Below are 19,949 nucleotides of genomic sequence, written 5' to 3' on the forward strand. Positions count from 1 at the left end.
ACAGACAAACATACATACATACTTACATATATTTTCATAAGTTATAAAGATATGTTAACTAAAAATAGATTGTTTTTCCAGGTTGGTGATCACATTGAGAAGATAAATAATGAGAATCTGGTTGGTCGAAGACATTTTGAAGTGGCAAAGATGCTAAAAGAAATTCCAAAGGACACAACATTTACACTAAGACTTGTTGAGCCATTGAAGGATGGATTCAGTAAGTATTTCCAGTGCACTTACATAGCAATGCCATTGAGCTCCAATATCAGTAAAAAAACTCAGTTTATATGGCAAAAATCAAGAATGTAAAGCTATGTGATGTACATTTATGATAGTAGACTTGTTGCCCTTGAGCACAAAAATGGTGTATAAATAAGAGAAAGTGAGTAACATTGTTCCTTTATTTTGTTTCATAACTTTGTGTTTGATATATTGATTGAAATACAGTTAAAGGAACTCAGATAGGGAAGAGTGTAGAATATATGATACACAACCTGTATATAGAGTAATAATGATTTTATTGACACATGTATACACAGATCGACTGGACATGACAAAGGCATAATTCGCACTAAACATTCAGAGTCCACACAGTCGCTCTCCCTCGTCAGTGATGTTGCTAATCCCACAGAGCTGCCCCGCCCCCCTTCTGGTGCAGTCAAACATTGGTGGGAGAGAGACTATGCTGACAATCATCTATGCTTAGATGGCTGGACCATTTTTTGTAGGTGTAATTCTCATATCAGAGGTTAAACATCTCGTTTTTCTGCAGCAGTATAGCCATCGCACAGTGGAAGTAACTTGACTAATGCTGTGATACAGTTCTCTAGATAGTGTAATCACTGCAGTATGACATCATTGTGATTGTTGTTTACATTATATGTGTCAGTAGTTGTACTGTTACATTTAGTAGGTGGATGTCTTGAGTTGCATCTGTGATTCACTGCAGACAGCACATCTCATTGGAAAAGCATACATAGCCATCAGCACGTCCATGCGGAGAGGCCGAAATGCAAGTGGAACCAATATAGACTTGTACATACGTGTGGAGAATCAGCGTCTGCCATGTGATGTGTTGCTGCATTAACTGACTGTTGCTGCAGAGAAGTGGCATCCTCTCGGTCGGCGGTGATTGGGCTGAGTTGTATCATCTCGGTGGTGGCCAGATGGAGGCTCAATGACATGGATGATTGCTGCATTGGAGAGGGGATGCCAGCTTCTTTGTCAGCTGGAGAACAAAGCTGTGATACCTCAGCCAGTTGGTATCATGTGCAGTTGAGGGTGTCATGATTAGTGATGGTCGCTTTAATACATGTGAGTTTGGATTCTTGCCTTCATGAGGTGAGTGGAGATTGCGGCAAAGCAAGATGGCTGCCATTGTTGGCAACATTCGTTACACATTGGTGACTGTATGAAACAGTAGGCTGGAAAAGAATGTCTGAACATTATTCAGTGCATTGAGAAGCCTGATTTTGGAGAATTTGATTGAACAGGCATGGTGCAGTTGTGGCACAGGCATCATTTTGTGAGTGCTGCCCAACTGGTTGGGTAGTGTGGGACTGTGCGGCACTGCACTGACACTCTGTACCTGTGTATTTGTCCCACAGAGAGTGCTGAGTGTGTCACTGTGCAGTATTCAGCATGTTGAGTAGGTATTCCATATCCAGGTGGGCCATTTCTTGGGTACTGATTTAGGGCGAAACACCAAATCTGCACTGCATTGTTCGTCTGTTGTGATGTTTGAATGCACATTGTATGCATCAAGTACAATGTTTGTGAGCATCATGGGTCACCACTAAAGGAACTCAGATACAGATAGGTGTAAAATACATGATTTACAGCTCATATATAGAGTGATTATGATTTTATTATACTCAGATCAAGTCATGACAAGGGCATAGTGCACACTAAACAGTCTAGTGTCCACACAGTTACTCTCCCTGTCAGCAATGTTACTGTTTCCACACACTATATTTTAATCAGACCCTGAACATTAATAAAAACAGGAGTATTTCAAGAGATTTAAGATGGCACAGCATTTACAACAATGAAAAAGTAGTCAAGGTACTGGTTTTGTATTTGAGATGAGCAGGGTTCAAATCCCCATGTAATCATCCAGATTTAGTTTTCCTGTGATTTCCATAAGTCACGAAAGCCAAATGCTGCACTGCTTCTTTTGAAAAGTCATCAACCAATTTCTTGCCTAATGTGAGATTGTTCTCCACCTCTAAGTATCTCATAATAAAAGAGACATTAGGCCTTAATCTTTCTTCCTTCTAAACACTATATACATTGAGATTTATTAAACCATCATATGATAGCTCTGGTAAGTACTGCCAGTGCAAAATCTGTAAAGGTCATAAACATATTTATATGTTTATGTATTTATTTTACCATCGTTATAGAGTGCATCTCCTAGTAGCCATAATGGGCTATCATTAATTAATATTCATGGTTTTTCAATGACAGTGACGCAAATGAAAACCATAATGGTGGTAACATCATAGAGATGCACAAACATTGGCCCATGAACAATGTAAAAACCATAAAGGTGGTAACATCATAGAGATGCACAAACATTGGCCCATGAACAATGTAAAAACCATAAAGGTGGTAACATCATAGAGGTGCACAAAAATTGGCCCACGAACCATGTAAAAATGACAACCCCACTTACAACTTGCACCTGTGATGAATAGCATTCTGTTATTCAATTTCTACTAACTGAAGCTGTGAAACCTATTGAAATTCATTACAGAATGGAGGGCCAGTGAGATAATGGATATCTATCATCAGAGCAAATCTGTGAATGCTGTCAGAAGTTTTGGACTGAAGTCCATGGCCAATGTTTGTCAGCTGGGTTAGGCATACCACGTTGTGAGTCCAGAAAATACTGCAGCCATTGAAGCCATGCTGGGAAACTGTGAAGTGACACTGGACAACAGTGCAACTGTAAACATTGCTCATCATTCAACACATCAAACTGCACATAATGGGCTCCAATTTCACAAAGCATCTGCACTGTGAGTGACCTAGCTGCTGACTCCAGAATTAAAACAGTGATGTACAGATGTTTGCAGACAACTACAATGATGGACAAGTGTGTTGCTCCCTTTGCTAAGATTGTCACTCCTATCAACCATTTACAAAGAAAATGAGTGAGTAATGGCACCATACCTTATCACTAAAACTATATATTCTCTAAACACAGCCATCAGCAAGATGGTTATACTGCCACTGTTTTGGGATGGTAGAGGCTTCATCTTGGAACACTAAACTCATAACTCTAAAAATCACATTTGGTGTGCAGTCAAATCAAAATTGTGCAGATATTTGCCCTGTTGTAACTTGGTAATGCTCAGTCCCTTACAGCTCATGTTACAGTTGTAACAAACACAAACCATCTTTTGACTATCTTCCATCCCACCATACTCGCCAGACCTTTTCTCCAAATGATTTCCTTATATTTGGGTGACACAGGTGCAACTGGCAACAAAACACTCCTAACTTGTCAACAGATGTGTTATGAGAAGCACAAGTGGTTGTGCAGACTCGCAAATGAGTTTTCTAATAGAATTTGGCCATTTTTTAAGTACTGGTGAATTTGCATTGAGTATGGAGGAAATAATGGTGAGAAGTAATATAACTTCATGTCATGTGTAACTGTCAATCAAGAACATATGATTCCTTCCTCTCCATTTCAGACATACAATAATATGACAAATTTAATTAACAGTAATTTTGAACAACTACAAGGGCAATAGTGAAGACAGTATATAATAATTAAAGAAATGCTTTGCCCCAGTTGTATTATGCACACAAGGGAGGTACTTTGGAAATGTGGCCAAATGTTGGCACATTTTAGTTTTGTCATCCAGAATCAAGTCCAAATCGAAAAGCAGGGCTGTCATTGAAACACAACACTTAGGACTGAAAGCATGTTTATTATGAACACCAACTTATACCCGGAATAGAAATGACCTCCTGGAGAGGGAGTGCAGCATTTATACAAACTCTGAATAGTCCAAAATGCTGACACTTATACATACTTTGAATATTCCAGAACATGCAAACATTAAAAACATAAGATATTTTGAAAACCTTTCAGAACTGATAAATACTAAACAACAAATAATTACTGGTAGTCAGGTTTGATGCTAACCACTACACCATACTGTGTGTGCCACAGCTCATGGCAATGCCCTCTCTCCTGCAGAAAGAATGATCCACTGTGTTGTGGACTGACAAGACAGCCAGTCCACAGTGACGGGTAACCGAAATGCACGCGTTAACTCACGCCGGCTTGCGTGAGGTCTGAAACAGGATACGTTATGAATGCTATAAAGAAAAGTACGTAGCTTCTTTAATACTTAACTTTAATTCATCCTTGTGGTACATCGCTCTTGATAATACAAGTGAGACTCTTTAAATACAAGCACTGTAAGGCTAATGGCGCCTTGCTAGGTCGTAGCCATGGACTTAGCTGAAGGCTATTCTAACTGTCTCTCGGCAAATGAGAGAAAGGCTTCGTCAGTGTAGTCACTAGCAAAGTCGTCGTACAACTGGGGCGAGTGCTCGTACGTCTCTCTAGACCTGCCGTGTGGTGGCGCTCGGTCTGCAATTACTGACAGTGGCGACACGCGGGTCCGACATGTACTAATGGACCGCGGCCAATTTAAAGCTACCACCTAGCAAGTGTGGTGTCTGGCGGTGACACCACACACTGTTTCCGAAGTTCTCACTGGAGCCAACTACAGCAGCCTGGAGCTATCTGTTTCCCGCACCTACAGTCTTTTCACTTCTCTCCTTTTCTGCTCCCACCTTCTCCCTGCCCTCCATCTAACCTCCCCACTCCACCTACCTGTCCTACTGTCTCCCTACCTCATGCCTGTATGCTCCCACAAACATCACTTTACCATTCCCACAACTACGCTACTATCATCCCCCCCCCCCCCCCCCCCATGCCCTAGCCTCCTGCTTATCCCCACCACCCAGACTGCTTCTCCCACCAAGTGCAGTTGCTCACAGTCTGGCTTCAGCAGCCAGAGACAGTAGTCGTGTGTGTGAGGTGTATTTGCATGTATGTGTGTGCGAGTTGTTTTTGCGTGAATGTGTGTGTGTGTGTGTGTGTGTGTTGTCTAATTCAGAAGAAGGCCTTTTGGCTGAAAGCTTACTTGTTTCGAAGTCTTTTTGTTGTGCCTGTCTGTGACTCAACATCTCCACTATATGGTGAGTAGCAATCTATCCTTTTCATAACCTTGTCATTATTCCATCCTGGATTTTCCACTGTTGACAACCTGGTTCTAGATCTTCTCCGTGGTCCTCTGTATGGTGGCACTGGCAATTCTTCATATACTGGTTGTGTTGTTACATCCTCCTCACAATGATGAGCATGGGAGGTGACTCCTCCCCCCCCCCCCCCCTGAAGCTTTGTGATCATTGAGTGAGTATTCAGCTTCCTTGAATATCCCATCATCAATCTGCACATCTGGACTGTAGTAGGGCTTCATATGGAGGGAGTGGATGACACCTCCATGCTTTTTTCTTCTTGATGAAGGGTCCTAATCCTCAAGTTCATATGTGACATCTGACAACTGACAAAGGATGCAATAAGGCCCAAAGTAGCATTTTAGTAATGTTTCTGGTATTCCCACTTCTGCACTTGCATAAAAATCTATACCGAGTCTCCCAGTGTGTATCTCACCGGCTGGTGCTTTGCACAATAGTGCTCTTGGTCATTCCCCTGGGCATCCAAGGTCCTTATGCAAGCCAGCTGCCTTACTTCATCTGTCCTGGTTATGAGTGTTCCACATAGTCATCCTGAGTATTGTCTGACTGAAACAGAAACTGTATCCATTGTTGTTTTAGCTTCGTGACTGTGGATCAGAAAGAGCATTGTAAAGCCTGTATGTAGTTCCTTGGATTTCTGAGTTGCATGTAAATGTCATGATGGACAGTACTGTATCCCAGTCTCTCTTTTTGATGATGTACATTAAGATAATATATGCCAATGTCTTATTGAAGCATTCTGTGAGACGATTCATCTGTGAATAGTAGACAGTTGTCATCCAGTGGCAGATGCTGCAATGTGAAATTGCCTCAGGTACTAGTCTTGACTGGAAAACCTTTCCATAATCAGAGATTATCAAAAGGACTGCTCCATGCTTCAGAATGATGCCTTCTATGAGGAACTTTACAATTTCCAGAGCATCAGCAGTTGGCACAGCTTCGGTGACAGAATATCAGGTAAGGTAGTCATTTGTCAACTTCGGGAACCTCCCAAAGAGGTCAATTCCTATTTAGTGGAAGGGTACTCCTGCAGGCTTTTTTCATTACCATTCCTTACACTGGTTCACATAGTGTTTAATAGATCAGCAAAGACCAGGCCAGTGACACCTGCATCTGATTCTGCTGAGAGTCTTTATGGATCCCAGGTGACCTGATGTTGGAGCATCATGGAAATACTTCAGGATAGCTGGTCATAGTGAGTTTGGATGACGAGCAACTATTTCCACCCTATTGGATTTTAGTTCATCTTGTAAAATGGCCCGTTTATTAATTGGAATTATTCTTTGGTCAGGTCCTCCATTCTTCAAGGTTTCTGTGGTTTTCAGCACTGCTGGATCTTCTCTCTGTTCAGCAGCAATGTCATTTTATGTGGTGATCACTGAGATTTCATCCATGCTGTTGTGTACCACTAAATGATTCCATGAAAGGCAATCAGCATCCTTTGTTAGCATCCTCATAAGTTCAAAAGTGGCTAGAGAATTACACTGTCAAAACAGCATAATTTTCAATTCATAGAGACTGTCAGGAGTTATAAAGGCAGTGTTTCTCAATCATCCTCATCAATCTCGATTTGCCATTGGCTTCACTACATGTCCATAGTTGAAAAATGCACTGACAGAAAAGAAAGTCACAATGCCTGGAAGGAGTTCTGAAAGATGATGTATATTCAAATTTCACATCAATCGCATAAGAGTGGTGCTGGTAGCACCACTATAAGGATGCAGATCTGGCTTGCTTTAAATACGTGTTGTAATGGTTTGAGCGTTAGTTGCCTTTGAGATTGGATGTGGTGAGTTGATGTTAGTCAAGAATGTCTTTAAGGTGGCAAAGAAGCCATTATCAATGCCTCATTGATTTTGAACAAAGTTGTATAATAGGGCTATGAGAAGCTGGATGTTCCTTCTGTGATACTGCAGGAAGACTTGGCAGGAATGTAGGCACTGTGTATGATTTCTGGCAGCAGTGGTCACGGGCATGTACAGTTGCAAGAAGACAGGGCTCCAGTCTGCCACGTGGCACTGCCAAGAGGAAAGACCATAGTGTTTGGCATATGCCTCTGGCACATTGTACTGCATCTGCAGCAGTAGTATAAGCAGCAGTTAGCACAACAGTGACACAGTGCACTGTTAAAAATTGGTTGCTTCAACAGTAGCTCTAAGACAGGTGCCCTGTAGCATGCATTCTGCTGACCCCAAACCACCACCGCCTGCGACTTCAGTCGTGTCAACCAGGAGCTCATTGGAGGGCAATGGGAGGTATGTCATGTTTTCTGATGAAATATTGTTCTGTCTTGATGCCAGTGATGGTTGTATGTTGGTTAGAAGGAGGCCAGTTAAGGATAACCAACCTGCCTACATGCTAGACATACTCTACCTACACCTGAAGCTGTGGTCTGGGACGAGATTTTGTATAAGAGCGGGAGCACTCTTCTGGTTATCCCATGCACCCTGACATCAAATTTGTATGCCAATCAAGTGATTTGACTTGTTGTGTTGTGATTCATGAACAGCATTCCAGGAGTTGGATAATGTTCACCCACATTCCAAGGTTTTAACCCAACATGTTCTACAGAGTGTTGACATGTTGCCTTTGCCTGCTCAGTCACCAGCTTTGTCTCCAGTTGAGCACATATGGGACATCATCAGATGACAACTCCAGCATCATCCACAACCAGCATTAACTGCCCTGCATTGAATGACCAAGTGCAGCAGGCATAGAGCTCCATCCCACAAACTGACATCTGGCACCTACACAACACAATGCATGCACATTTGCATGCTTGCATTCAACATTCTGGCAGTTACACCAGTTACTAATGTACCAGTATTTTGCACTTGCAATGGCTTATCTTGTGCTTTCATTAACCTGTGATCTTGCAGTGTTAATCACTTAAATATGTTACCTTGACAAATGTATCCCTGAAATTTCATTACTCTACATTTATTGTTTTTTAGTGTTGCAAATTTTTTTCCATCAGTTTACTTTGCTCCTTTCAAGCAGTCTAGGTTGTCATCATTGCATGGCAATGCAGAAACATTTTTCTTTGCGATTTTTTTAGTCGTCGGTTGTCAACTGAGAAATGGTATGTACCATCTTGCTTCTTTAGAAGGACCACAGAAGAGGACCAAGGACTCTCTGTGGGTGCAATGATGTCATCTTGCAGCATCTTCTCCACTTCCTCCCAGATTATGCGTTGTTCAGCTGGTGATACTTATATTAGCAGCACCTAATTGGTGGGTTATCCTCAGGTTTGATACAGCATTTTATCATGGGCTGCTTGGTCTGTGTTTTCTCTACCCTGGATTTGAAAGCATCTGAAAATTGATGCAGAGATTATGTGTTGTTAAGCTGGTGACACTCTATATGAGCAGTGCCTAATTGGTGGGTTATCTTCAGGTTAATCTGTAGGTCTGATCCTCTGTAGTTTATGATAGCTTGTAATGTTCACAAGAAATCTCATACAAGAGTAATATCATGAATCCATTCTGTTAAAATGACAAATTCTAAGGGCTGTGTTCCGTCATTGGTGGTTGTTCTTCCAATACATGTTCCTGTTGCCTGGATGTATTTTCATTTGCGGCCTTCAACATGACTGCTTTCATATCATGGAACATAGTCTTCTTCAGTTGGCAAAGATAACCATTTGACATTACAGAAAACCAATATCCTGAGATGAATAGCACCTAGACAAGTTGACCACTGATGATTGTGTCAGTGAGATTTCCTCTCATCTTGGTAAGTATCTCCATGGAGGATCTGCATCTGTGGCAGTCACACATCCATAGATGGCTGCCTCACTTAGTTTTCCTGAATTTGGTGTGTAGGCAGGTGACTGGTACCTCTGTACAGTGACAGGGAACATTTATGGTGTGTTGGGGAGTGACCTCATCCAGGGTATGCCAAAGAGCCTCGGTCCACAGGTCAACTATAATCATCTCCAGTTGACAGGCATGAATATGACTGCTGCGACAGTTGACATCCTGTGACATAATAGTATTTGAACACTTGCCTCCTTTCTCTGCAGGGCATCACAGTGAAAACAGGATGGCATGTTGTCCTCTGTTCTCCAAACGTCTGTTCTCCTGTGGGATATTATACTTGCCAAAGGAGCTGGTCATATCTGCATTAGACGGATGCTGGGTTGTCATTTGGCAATGGTGGCATGGGTCTGAGTTGTGTGAGTCCATTCTTCACAGCAGGGTCACCTGGTGGTAGGGACTGGTGCCAAATATTGATCTTCAACAGTCTCTGTTACCTCCTGATGTATGGGGTTAATGTCTGTGGCCACTGTTTCTTGTGTACTAGATCTTAATTGTTATGGCTGCCATAAGATGCTGTATTCTTCTCTTACAACATGGCATATGAGGGAGATGAGGTCATACTGGTCTTCCACAACTGTGATTTGGTCACATTTGCTAGTCAGTCATATCTTTTCCCTCCACTGATTCTTTTCTGTTATGTTTCCTTGACCCACTGTCACCATATGATAAATTCTGTTGTTGTGACACCCTTTACATGAAAAGTTTGGTACATGTTTTCTGTGACTCTCTGAATCAAATGTGTGAGATTTTGTCACCTTCTGTCATATTTAGATTAATATTGTTGCAAAGGGCTAAAATATTCTGCATGTAAGACAGTCTTGTCTCATTATTAAGCTGGGCTCTGTTCTTCAATTGATCTTCTACGAAGCAGACTTGCTGTGCATTGTGACCAAATATTTTTTTCAGTTCATCCTGGAATTTTTTCCAGCTGTTGAGTTCCTCTTCATTGTTCTTGAACCATTGCTGGGTGATGGCATCTAAGTAAAAGTATACATTTACCAAGAACATCATGTCCTCCCACCTGTTGTATTTGACGACTCAGTCAAATCCATTCAGCCAATACATTAGGTCCTGACCAACCTATCTGGAGAACACTGATGAGCACCTTATCTGTACCTGATTTAATGCTGGTTCAGAATCCTCTGATCTCCTGAATATGCAGACCGTGGGAATGATGGATTGCTTTGTATTCCAGTTCCTGCCTGTGTAGGCAACACCTTTCATGTTGCCTAATTGAAGCCACGGTGGTGTAGATGCTAAGTTCCTGGCATTTTCACAAAACAATGTTACATCATAACCACAATCAAGTCCATATTCCATATCTGAAAACAGAATCATCAATGAAATACAATTGTTATCACTGAAGCACATTTATTATGAACACCAGCATACAGCTAGAACAGAACTGACCTCTTGCATGGAAAGTGCTAGTACTTATATATACATCAAAATGCCAGATTATACATACACTAAAAACATATGATATTTCAAGCACCTTCCAGAACTTGTAAATACTAAACAACAAATAACTGTGGGTGGGTGGATTTGAAGTGGTGACCAGCAGTACGCCAGCCAGCTACACAAACCCACTACTCCACACCAAATGCATTAGAGCTCACAGCAGTATACCTCAGTCTACAACCCAGAAGAATTTTATGGAATCTGATTCTGTCTGAGAAAACCTACAAACATACATAATCTCTCATAGCGTGAGTAAAATTTTTGACCTTTTGCATGGTGTCACCGTGACATTATTTAGCTGCATGTTACATGTAAACTACCACTGTAGCGTCATGTATGAGATTCAACTCCTGACACATGATGGAGAAATTTATCATGACATTGAGTTCCCTGTTCAGTCTAACATTAAAAGAAAATATGAATGTACCCAAGAATATTATCATGTAGATACTACATTCATAAATATCAATTTGTAATCACTAACAGCCACATTTTCCAATCATCTATGCTGAAATATATTATGACACTGGAAAGAGTTGACTTTAGTGCCAGTCCTACATTGAAAATTCATCTGTAACACATGTTTTAATGCCTCTGAAATTGTTTCAACCACCAATAAGTGTGTGCTGTGCCTTTTGAAACATTACTAAAGATTTATTATAACCATTTGAATTGTTGGCATAATATCCTCCAGTACTGCACCAACCTCATCCTTTGAATCATTGTCCCATAGTAGTAATTCTGCATTGGGTGTGTACATAGCTATTATTGTCTATGAGTCCAAGATCACTACTCATTTTATTTAATTAACATTGCATTTGGTGCTACCACTGTATTTACCAGTAACTAGTTCATACCATGTAGAAATAGTGCCACCTAATTTACGTCTTCATTACAGTCCTGAACATCATGCAATACAATGGTTCATATACTAAAATTGGAACAACACAGAAAATATTAGCATCTCTCTACTCCTGCTTCGCACTTAAGAGGGCTGTGTTCAAATTTCCAACAAGTCATTCTGATTTAAACCTCCAATGGTTTCTCAGAATTCCCTCAGATGAATACTGTGATGGTTCTTTCAGAAAGACTGTGGCAGTCCTTTCCCCATCTGTGTCCTATCTAAACTAATTATCTATTTCTAATTACACTTCTTTCTCTTTAGACCTTTTAAAACTGCAATGTTGCTCTCAAGCAACTATGATTTCCAATAACCACTGGACTCGCATTCAGGAGGACGACGGTTCAATCCCGCGTCCGGCCATCCTGATTTAGGTTTTGCGTGATTTCCCTAAATCGCTTCAGGCAAATGTTGGGATGGTTCCTCTGAAAGGGCATGACCGACTTCCTTCCCTAATCTGATGAGACCGATGACCTAGCTGTTTGGTCTCTTCCCCAAACAACCTAACTCAACCCAATAACCATTGTAAGTTCTGAGAATCTCTCAGTGAGAGAAGAGATGGAGCATTTTGTAGCTACCAGAACTGTCAGACCAAGTAAACAAGAGATAGCAGCTTTGAAAGTCAACTTGATATGTGAGGATGTAATAGAGAATGTTGAAGGGGAGATACACTGATCTTCAGCACCAGTCTCTGCCACCAGCTGAATGCACAAGGAATATTGTGCATGGCCAACGCAGACTTATGCTGCAGCCATCAAATGACAACCCAGCACTTGACCAATGCAGGTACAACCAACTCCTATGCCAAGTATCATGCAAGCATTTGGAGGATAGAGGACAACATGCTGATGTGTTTCCACTATGGACACCCTGGACACATAGTAGGCTACTGCAGAGAAAGAAGTCATATTTTCCAAGACTACTGTGCCCCCAGACATCAACCATCACAACAGTTCTGTTCACTGCGGAGAGGTCACTCCCCAACATATTGTAGCCATTCCCCATCGCCTCTTGCTTCGCCATGGACTTCAGAGATGATCATCTATGAAAGTGAGGCCACCACACAGTTACCAGGATGTCAGAGAATCTCACCAGTGTCATGATTGGTGACCAATCTGTCGAGGCCCTATCCAACTCAGGGGTATCATTTTCTGTAATGTTGAATGCTTATTGTCATCTGCTAAAAAAAGGCTATGTTCCATGATACAAAAGTAATTGTGCTGAAAGTTGCAAATTGGAAATACATCCAGCCAACAGGAACATGTATTGCAAGAATAACTATCAATGACAGAACACAGACTTTCCAATTTGTCACTTTAGCATCATGTACTCATGATGTTATCAGATGGGCCTTCTTTCAAGCATCACAAGCAATAATAGATTGTGGGAGACAAGAGCTACAAATCAATGAAACTATTCCTACAAGCACAGATAACAAAGATTGCTCAGGGTGGTTGTTTGCCATTGAAGATGCTGTTATCCTGCTATAATTACTGAGACAAGTTTCAGTCATCAATCAAGATGCTTAACTAAACTGTAAAACTTCTGTTGATTGCAAAAAGCTGTTCAGCCCCACAAAATAAATTTATATGCCAGTGATGATCATAAGCATTGTGGCTGATCAAGGAGAAGTTTGTATCACTAATTGTCATGAGCACCCACAACTCATCCCTTGAATGTATGTGCATAGGGCAACTGAACCAGTCCAGGAAGGGCAGCTTAGTATCACCAATGAAGAATCATGCTCTGCTACTATTACATACAACTCAGAGGAGGGGGAGGGGGCATGAGAAGCTCCTCCTGAATTGCCATTATAATCTGGCCTGAGTGAGCAACAACATTAGCAAATGATAGCCACTCTCCATCAGTTTTTGGATGCTTTCTGAGCAGGAGTGGTGAAAAGATAGACCATACAGCCCCTGCTAGAACACCATATCAACACTGGGAATCATCCACCAATTAGTCAACACTCATATGGAGTGTTGCCAGCTGAATGACAGATATTCCAGGAGGAAGAGGAGAAGGTGCTGCAAAATAATATTATTGCCTCTTCAGGGAGCCCTCTCCTGTGGTCCTTATGAAATTACACTCATAAGCCAAAACATTATGATCACTGCCCACCATTACATTTGATGCTGCCTGGTGGTGTTGCAGGCATGTGATGTGGTGACAAACATATGTAAATGGAGCAGACAAGAATGGGGGATCACATTAGTGAAAATATGGACTGCAAATGGGTAAATCCATTAAGATAAGCAACTTTGACAAAGGGCAGATTATTACTTCACAGAACCTGTGAACAAGTATCTGAAAAACAACAAAGCTGGTTGAGTGTGCATATGCTACTGTCATGAGCATCTATGGAAAGAGGTAGGACAATGAAACTACCACTAGAGCTAAATGGTTGGACGTCCACAACTTTTTACAGAACGTGGGATTCAGAGCCTTTTCTGCTTTGCAAAGTGGTATAGATGGTGATCTGTGGCATCTCTGCTGAAACAGTACAATGCTGGTGCACACAGAAGTGGTTCAGAGCACACCATTCATTGTGCATTGTGGAACATGGAGTTCTGCAGCAGACCACCCTTATGTGTTCACATGTTGACCCGATATTATCAGTTATGATTGCAGTGGGTGCAGGACCATTGGGATCTGACTGTTGATCTATGGAAACATGTTGGCTCTTCAGGTGAATCATATTTTTGGTACATTAGGTCACTGGTCATCTGCACAAATGCCATCATCGAGGTGAATATTGGCTCAAACAATGCAGTGTGTCATGGATGCAGGCTGGTGAGAGCAGTATTATGCTACAGGAGACATTCTCCTGCACTTGTGTGGGACCTGTGGTAGTAATCAAAGACACGCTGATAATTGCGAACCATCTGCATCCCTTCGTGCTTCATGTCTTCCCCGACAGTGATGTCATCTTTCAGCAGTATAACTGTCAGTATCTTGGAGCCAGAACCATACTACAGTGGCTTGAGGAGCATTCTAGTGAACTCAACTTGATGTCTCAGTGACCAAGTTTGCCTGATGTAAAACCTGTGGAAACCATCTGGGTCATTATCAGGCGTCATTCCCGCATATGCAAATCAGTGACCCGTTATTTACGTGAGTTGCATGACCTGTGCATAGACATCTAATGCCACATACCTCCACGGACATACTAACAAACTGTCAGTTCTGTGATACACAGAATCAGTGAGGTATTTCATTCCAAAGACAGACAAACAAGCTATTAAGCAGGTAGTCATAATGTGTTGGCTAATCAGTGTAGTTAGTTAGTTAGTTTCATGTTCAATATATTATTTGCATGATAAATCATTATGATGTGGAAGGAGTCATTTTACATTTGCTTTGCAAATCAGTTTGTAAATGTGGCTACATACTGGACATTTATAAGGTGATCTTTTTTATTTTCCTTAATTATTAAACTTACAGATGTGAGTTAGTAATTTCTATCCACCACTTTTTACACAGCACATAACAGTTCATCTATGGAATAGAAGAAGTTGCCAAGAAGAAATATTTTCAGACTGCAAATTTTACTTTACCATCTGTCAGACATTTTAAATCACTGGGAAAGCTTAGAAAAATTTTAGTTGCAGTGTTGTGCACCCCTTTTTGCATTAAAGACAACCTTAATGTGGAGTAATGTATGTTATTGCTCCCTCTGTTATTGTAATTATGTACATCATTGTTCCTTTTGAACTAAAGTGGATTAATTATGATGAACTGCAGGAGGGAATAAATGTACTGTGTTACAGTAGTCAGCATGCCCAAATCCTTAAACAGATGTCCACAGGATGATCATGGATGAACACCACATATTATGCTTACAACACATTTTTGAGCAACTAAGTCTTTCTTTCTTAACACTTGCTTGCCTAGAATACTGTATTCCTTTGAATGACAGAAAGAATGCCATACCTATAACATTTTGGGCACAGCATCTTAATGAGGACTGCCACACTCTTTATATGAAGTCCCATACTCCGTAACAGAGCGTAGGGGACAATGCAGGAGACCCGCAATATTACTATAGTCTGATTAAAATTAGTTGATAGTTGACATCTGTCACTTGCTGCTACAGTATTGCCACATTGTCTGCCAACTACTGCTAAGTTATAGGTGACATACAAACATGACACAAACACAGAGGGTCACTTCACAAATGCCGTTAATGTGTAACACGGAGCAATGTTTGAAGTGGCTGCCATGAGGAGTGTCAGAAATGCAAGATGTTCTGTCAACAGATGATTTCAAGTGACCAATGAGTAAGCTGTGGCAGATAATGCATTTTGTAGCCCTGAATTTAAACTCTTGTCCTAAGCTAACCTCCACCTCATGATGTGCAAAGTAGCCAAGAAAATAGAGGTGACCAGTCTGCAGCAGAACTAAAATCAAGGTCACTTTGTTCATGATGATTAAAGCTAACCTCTACAAGCAACTCAAGACAGAAAAAATTCAGTTTCAGTGCTAAAATGAAATTTTAATTTCTCGCTGTTTTTGGTTACATGAAACTTGGCTACATGAGCTGCCATGCTAGCAACTGATGAGCCATCCTCTTTGGCAACTGGTTGCAGATTATAGGCAACACAGATTCCAAACAAATAGGAATTATAGCCAGCAAAATAAGAGCAAATAAAGTCAGTATGATGATGAAAATGATGCGGCAAAGGATCATAAATAAAATAAAATAAAAAAACCTTGCATTCAAACCAATTATTTGAATAAAAATAACAATCAAACGCTTTTCATTAGATATTGAAATTTAAAAAATGCTATATTAGATGAGATTCAAACCTACAACCTTCAGTGCATCAGGCTTGTACGCTAGCCATTGCATTATTACACAACAGTGTGTAAATTAGTTATAACTGTGGTTACCCAGTTGTAACAATGAATTGCAGCCTTCAAAAACTCAGCCTCATCCAATGTGGTTCAAAGTTTCTCTAATGTAAATCAATCTCTGTGATTATGATAACTATATGTGACACTAAATCACATATTGTGTGGAAGTATCCAGTAATGTTTGGTAAATGTGTATTTTCTCACCATTGTTTTGTGTGTGATGAAATATGAAATAAAAGTGCCAGACACATGATTCAACATGAAAATACACCAAGAAAGAAAATAATTGGACGTGAACTAACCAATTGTTGTGGCAGTTTGGTAACCATGAATAGTTTAGTCATGAAGTAAAGCGCTCTTGGAGGAAACCGGCACCAAGGCATAAAGTGTCAACTATCAAGTAATTTTAATCAGACTGTAGTATGGCAGTGCTCAGTAAGATGTTGTACCAAGAATATTATGGGTATGGCATCCTTTATAAGATCAAAGGCAATGTAATGTTATTGGCATGGCACTCAAAGTGTTAAAGATGAGTCATCCCAGGACATGATTCCATATGATATTATTGAATTAAAATATGCAAAATATGTCAAATTGCTGATTTGCCTCTCCCCAATATCTGCAATTATTCTAAGAGCAAATGTGGCTGAACTAAGTTGTTTTAGGAGTTTGAAATGTGCTTTTTCCAGTTTAAATTCTCATCAATATGGGAACCTAAGAATTTTGGAGTTTTTGCCCTATTTATTATTTCCTCACCATGTGTTGCACTTATTATTGGTGTAGTACCCCTTGGCATGCATAATTGAGTATGCTGAGTCTTTTTAAATTTGAAGGTGAGATCATTCACATCAAATCCCTCAATCGTACTTTTCTTTTGTTGCTGTATGTATGCATGGATTGGCTATGATATTAGTGTCATATGCAAAAATAATTAATACTGCTTGTTGTATATTAGACCGAAGATCATTTACATATATGAGGAACCATAGTCGATCTATGATTCAGCCTTGAGGAACCTCATACGTGATTTGTCACCTATCAGAATAATGTCCCTGGACTACGCAGGTTGAATTACTAAGTAAAACTTTCTGCATTCTTTTGGTTAGATATGACATTATCCATTGGGTGGCTGTACCATCAGTCCCATAACACATCAGTTTCTCTGGTAGAATATTGTAGTTCACAGTCAAATGCCTTAAACAGGACGTAGAAAATACCAACCAGCACTAATTTGTTATTTAATGCTTGTAAACTCTGGTGAGTGAAAATGTAAATGGTATTCTCAGGAAAGCAACTCTTCTGAAATCCAAGCTATGATTTTCTGAGGAATTATTGTTGCTCAGGTGAGATACTATCCTAGGATACATCATATTCTCAAAAAGTTTGGAAAATGGTGCCTGCATGAAGCAAGTCAGTAGTTATTGACATATTTCCTATCACATTTCCTAAAGAGGGATTTTATGATGGCTTATTTCAGTCTCTCTGGAAAAATGCCATGAGGTGATGATTCATTACATATCTCAGATAAGACCGGGCTATATGTATGGGGAACAAATATTTAGTACTCTATTGGAAACTCCATGAAAACCACATGGGCTTTTATTTTTGAGAGAATATATAATTTTGTTAATTTCACAGAGAGAAGTTCGTGATATATTCATATGACTGAATTTTATTAGTGTTCAGTTTTCAACATAGTGCTCTGATTTTTCTCTTGATCTGTTTGTCCCTATATTTTCTAGTATATATAAGATATGACTATTGAATATATTTACTGCCTTTGATTCATCATTTACAGCCCTTCCATTTTGTTCAATAGTGATGTTATACTATTTTGTGGCTGGTTGTCCTGTCTCTTGTTTCACTACATTCCATATAGTCTGCTGCCATAGTTACTGTTTTTAATCATGGGACAGCATGTGGCATTTGTGTGTCGACTCTCTGTGACAGAAAAAACCCACAAAGAAGATATCTATCCATTGACATGCATTGTTGCCACTGTAGACTGCTTGAAAGGAGCAAAATGTTTCTCAACTATGGACAAGCAGACAGGGTACTAGAAAATCAAGGTTGATAGTGATGACTTTGAAAAAACTGCCTTCATAACACCTGAAGGCCTCTGTGATTTTTGCCATTAGGACACTGTAATTCTCCAGCCACCTTCGAACTTATGACGGACAATCTGCTTTGATACCTTGAGTGGATGATGCATCTTTGCCACCTGGATGACACTGTTTTTTTTTTTTCCAAATACATATGAAACAAACGTAAACCACCTGACAACCATGTTGGAATGTGTTCAGATTACAGACCTCTGCATGTATCTGAAAACATCCCTCCTCACCGCCCAGCAAATAAAATATTTGGGGCATCTAGTGAACAGTGATGGAGTCTGTCTCGATCCAGAGAAAATAAGAGAAGCCACAGATTTTCTGACACATAAACACATTTATGACATGAGAATTTCTCTCAGAATGTACTCTTACTAGCAGCAATTCATAGAGGACTTCAATACCAAGCCACATCCCTTGCAATAACTACTGCCAAATTTTCATGGAATGAGGTGCAAAAAAATCTTTCCTTATCCTTAAAGAGTCACTAATATCTTCTCCAGCCCTAGCATTGTATGACAAGAATGCTGAGGCAGAACTCCAGTTATGGGGTAAGAGCAGTTCTAGTGCAAATTCAGGATGTGCTGTAAAGATGATAGCTTATGCTCCAGAGTATTCTTCGAGTCTTAAGATGAACTACTCTACAAGCAAGAAGGAGTGTCTTGCAAAGCTTTTTGGGTCACCAACAAGTTCCAGCCATGTTTATTTGGCAAGCCATTCACCTTTGTGACTGACCACCGTACTCTCTGCTGGCTGAGTGGCCTGAAAGAACAATCAGGTCAACTATTGAAACAGGCACTGAGGCTTCAGGAGCAGGACATCACAGTGATGTAAAAAAGTGGATACAAAAAAATGGTTGCTGACCACCTTTCAAGGAATCCTTTGGTGGAACACAGCAGTGTGTATGAAATCTCAATGATCACCACATTAAATAACATTGCTGCTGAACAGAGGGAAGATCCAGCAGTGCTGAAAATCATAGAAGCCTTGAAGAAGGAGGAACCAACAAAAGTATAATTCCAGGTAATGAACAGAGCATTGTATAAGAGGAGCTATGATCCAATGGGATGGCAATGGGTGCCTATCATCCCAGCTCATTTACAGCAAGCTATTCTGAAGTATTTCCATGACACTAATTTCTGATCACCTGGGATTTGTGAAGCCTCTAGATAAATCAGACACAGGTATCACTGGCCAGGTCTCTACCAACCCATTAGACACTATGTGGGACACTGTAAGGAATGCCAGTAACTTAAACATGTGCTGCAGTCTGACTATTTGAAGCATTGTGGTTCTTAATTATTTATCTTGTGAACTTGGAACTTGTTTTGTTGGCAAATTACTTCCATTTATTTTGTTTTTGGAGACTTTTGTTCTATTCAGACTCACAGGAACTTTAGAACTGGAAACAATTGTGGATTTCTCAACTTGAGAATAACTTTACCTGGCCTCTCCCTCCTGAAACCCTTCCACCTTGGCTTGAATAGAATTGGATCATGTGGAGGT

At 40.4% G+C, this 19,949-nt stretch overlaps 1 protein-coding gene across 3 annotated transcripts in view; it reads left to right on the plus strand.

The window, feature by feature from the left end:
• LOC126184621 (PDZ domain-containing protein GIPC3) overlaps positions 1-19,949 on the plus strand; it is a 281,730-nt gene that overhangs the window by 244,879 nt on the left and 16,902 nt on the right. For all 3 annotated transcript variants that reach the window (XM_049927082.1, XM_049927080.1, XM_049927081.1), the window contains exon 4: positions 82-220. In XM_049927082.1, coding sequence (XP_049783039.1) covers positions 82-220 — 139 coding nt within the window. The remainder of the gene's footprint in view (positions 1-81; positions 221-19,949) is intronic.

The sequence above is a fragment of the Schistocerca cancellata genome, chromosome 4 (assembly GCF_023864275.1).
Source record: "Schistocerca cancellata isolate TAMUIC-IGC-003103 chromosome 4, iqSchCanc2.1, whole genome shotgun sequence".
Lineage (NCBI taxonomy): Eukaryota > Metazoa > Arthropoda > Insecta > Orthoptera > Acrididae > Schistocerca > Schistocerca cancellata.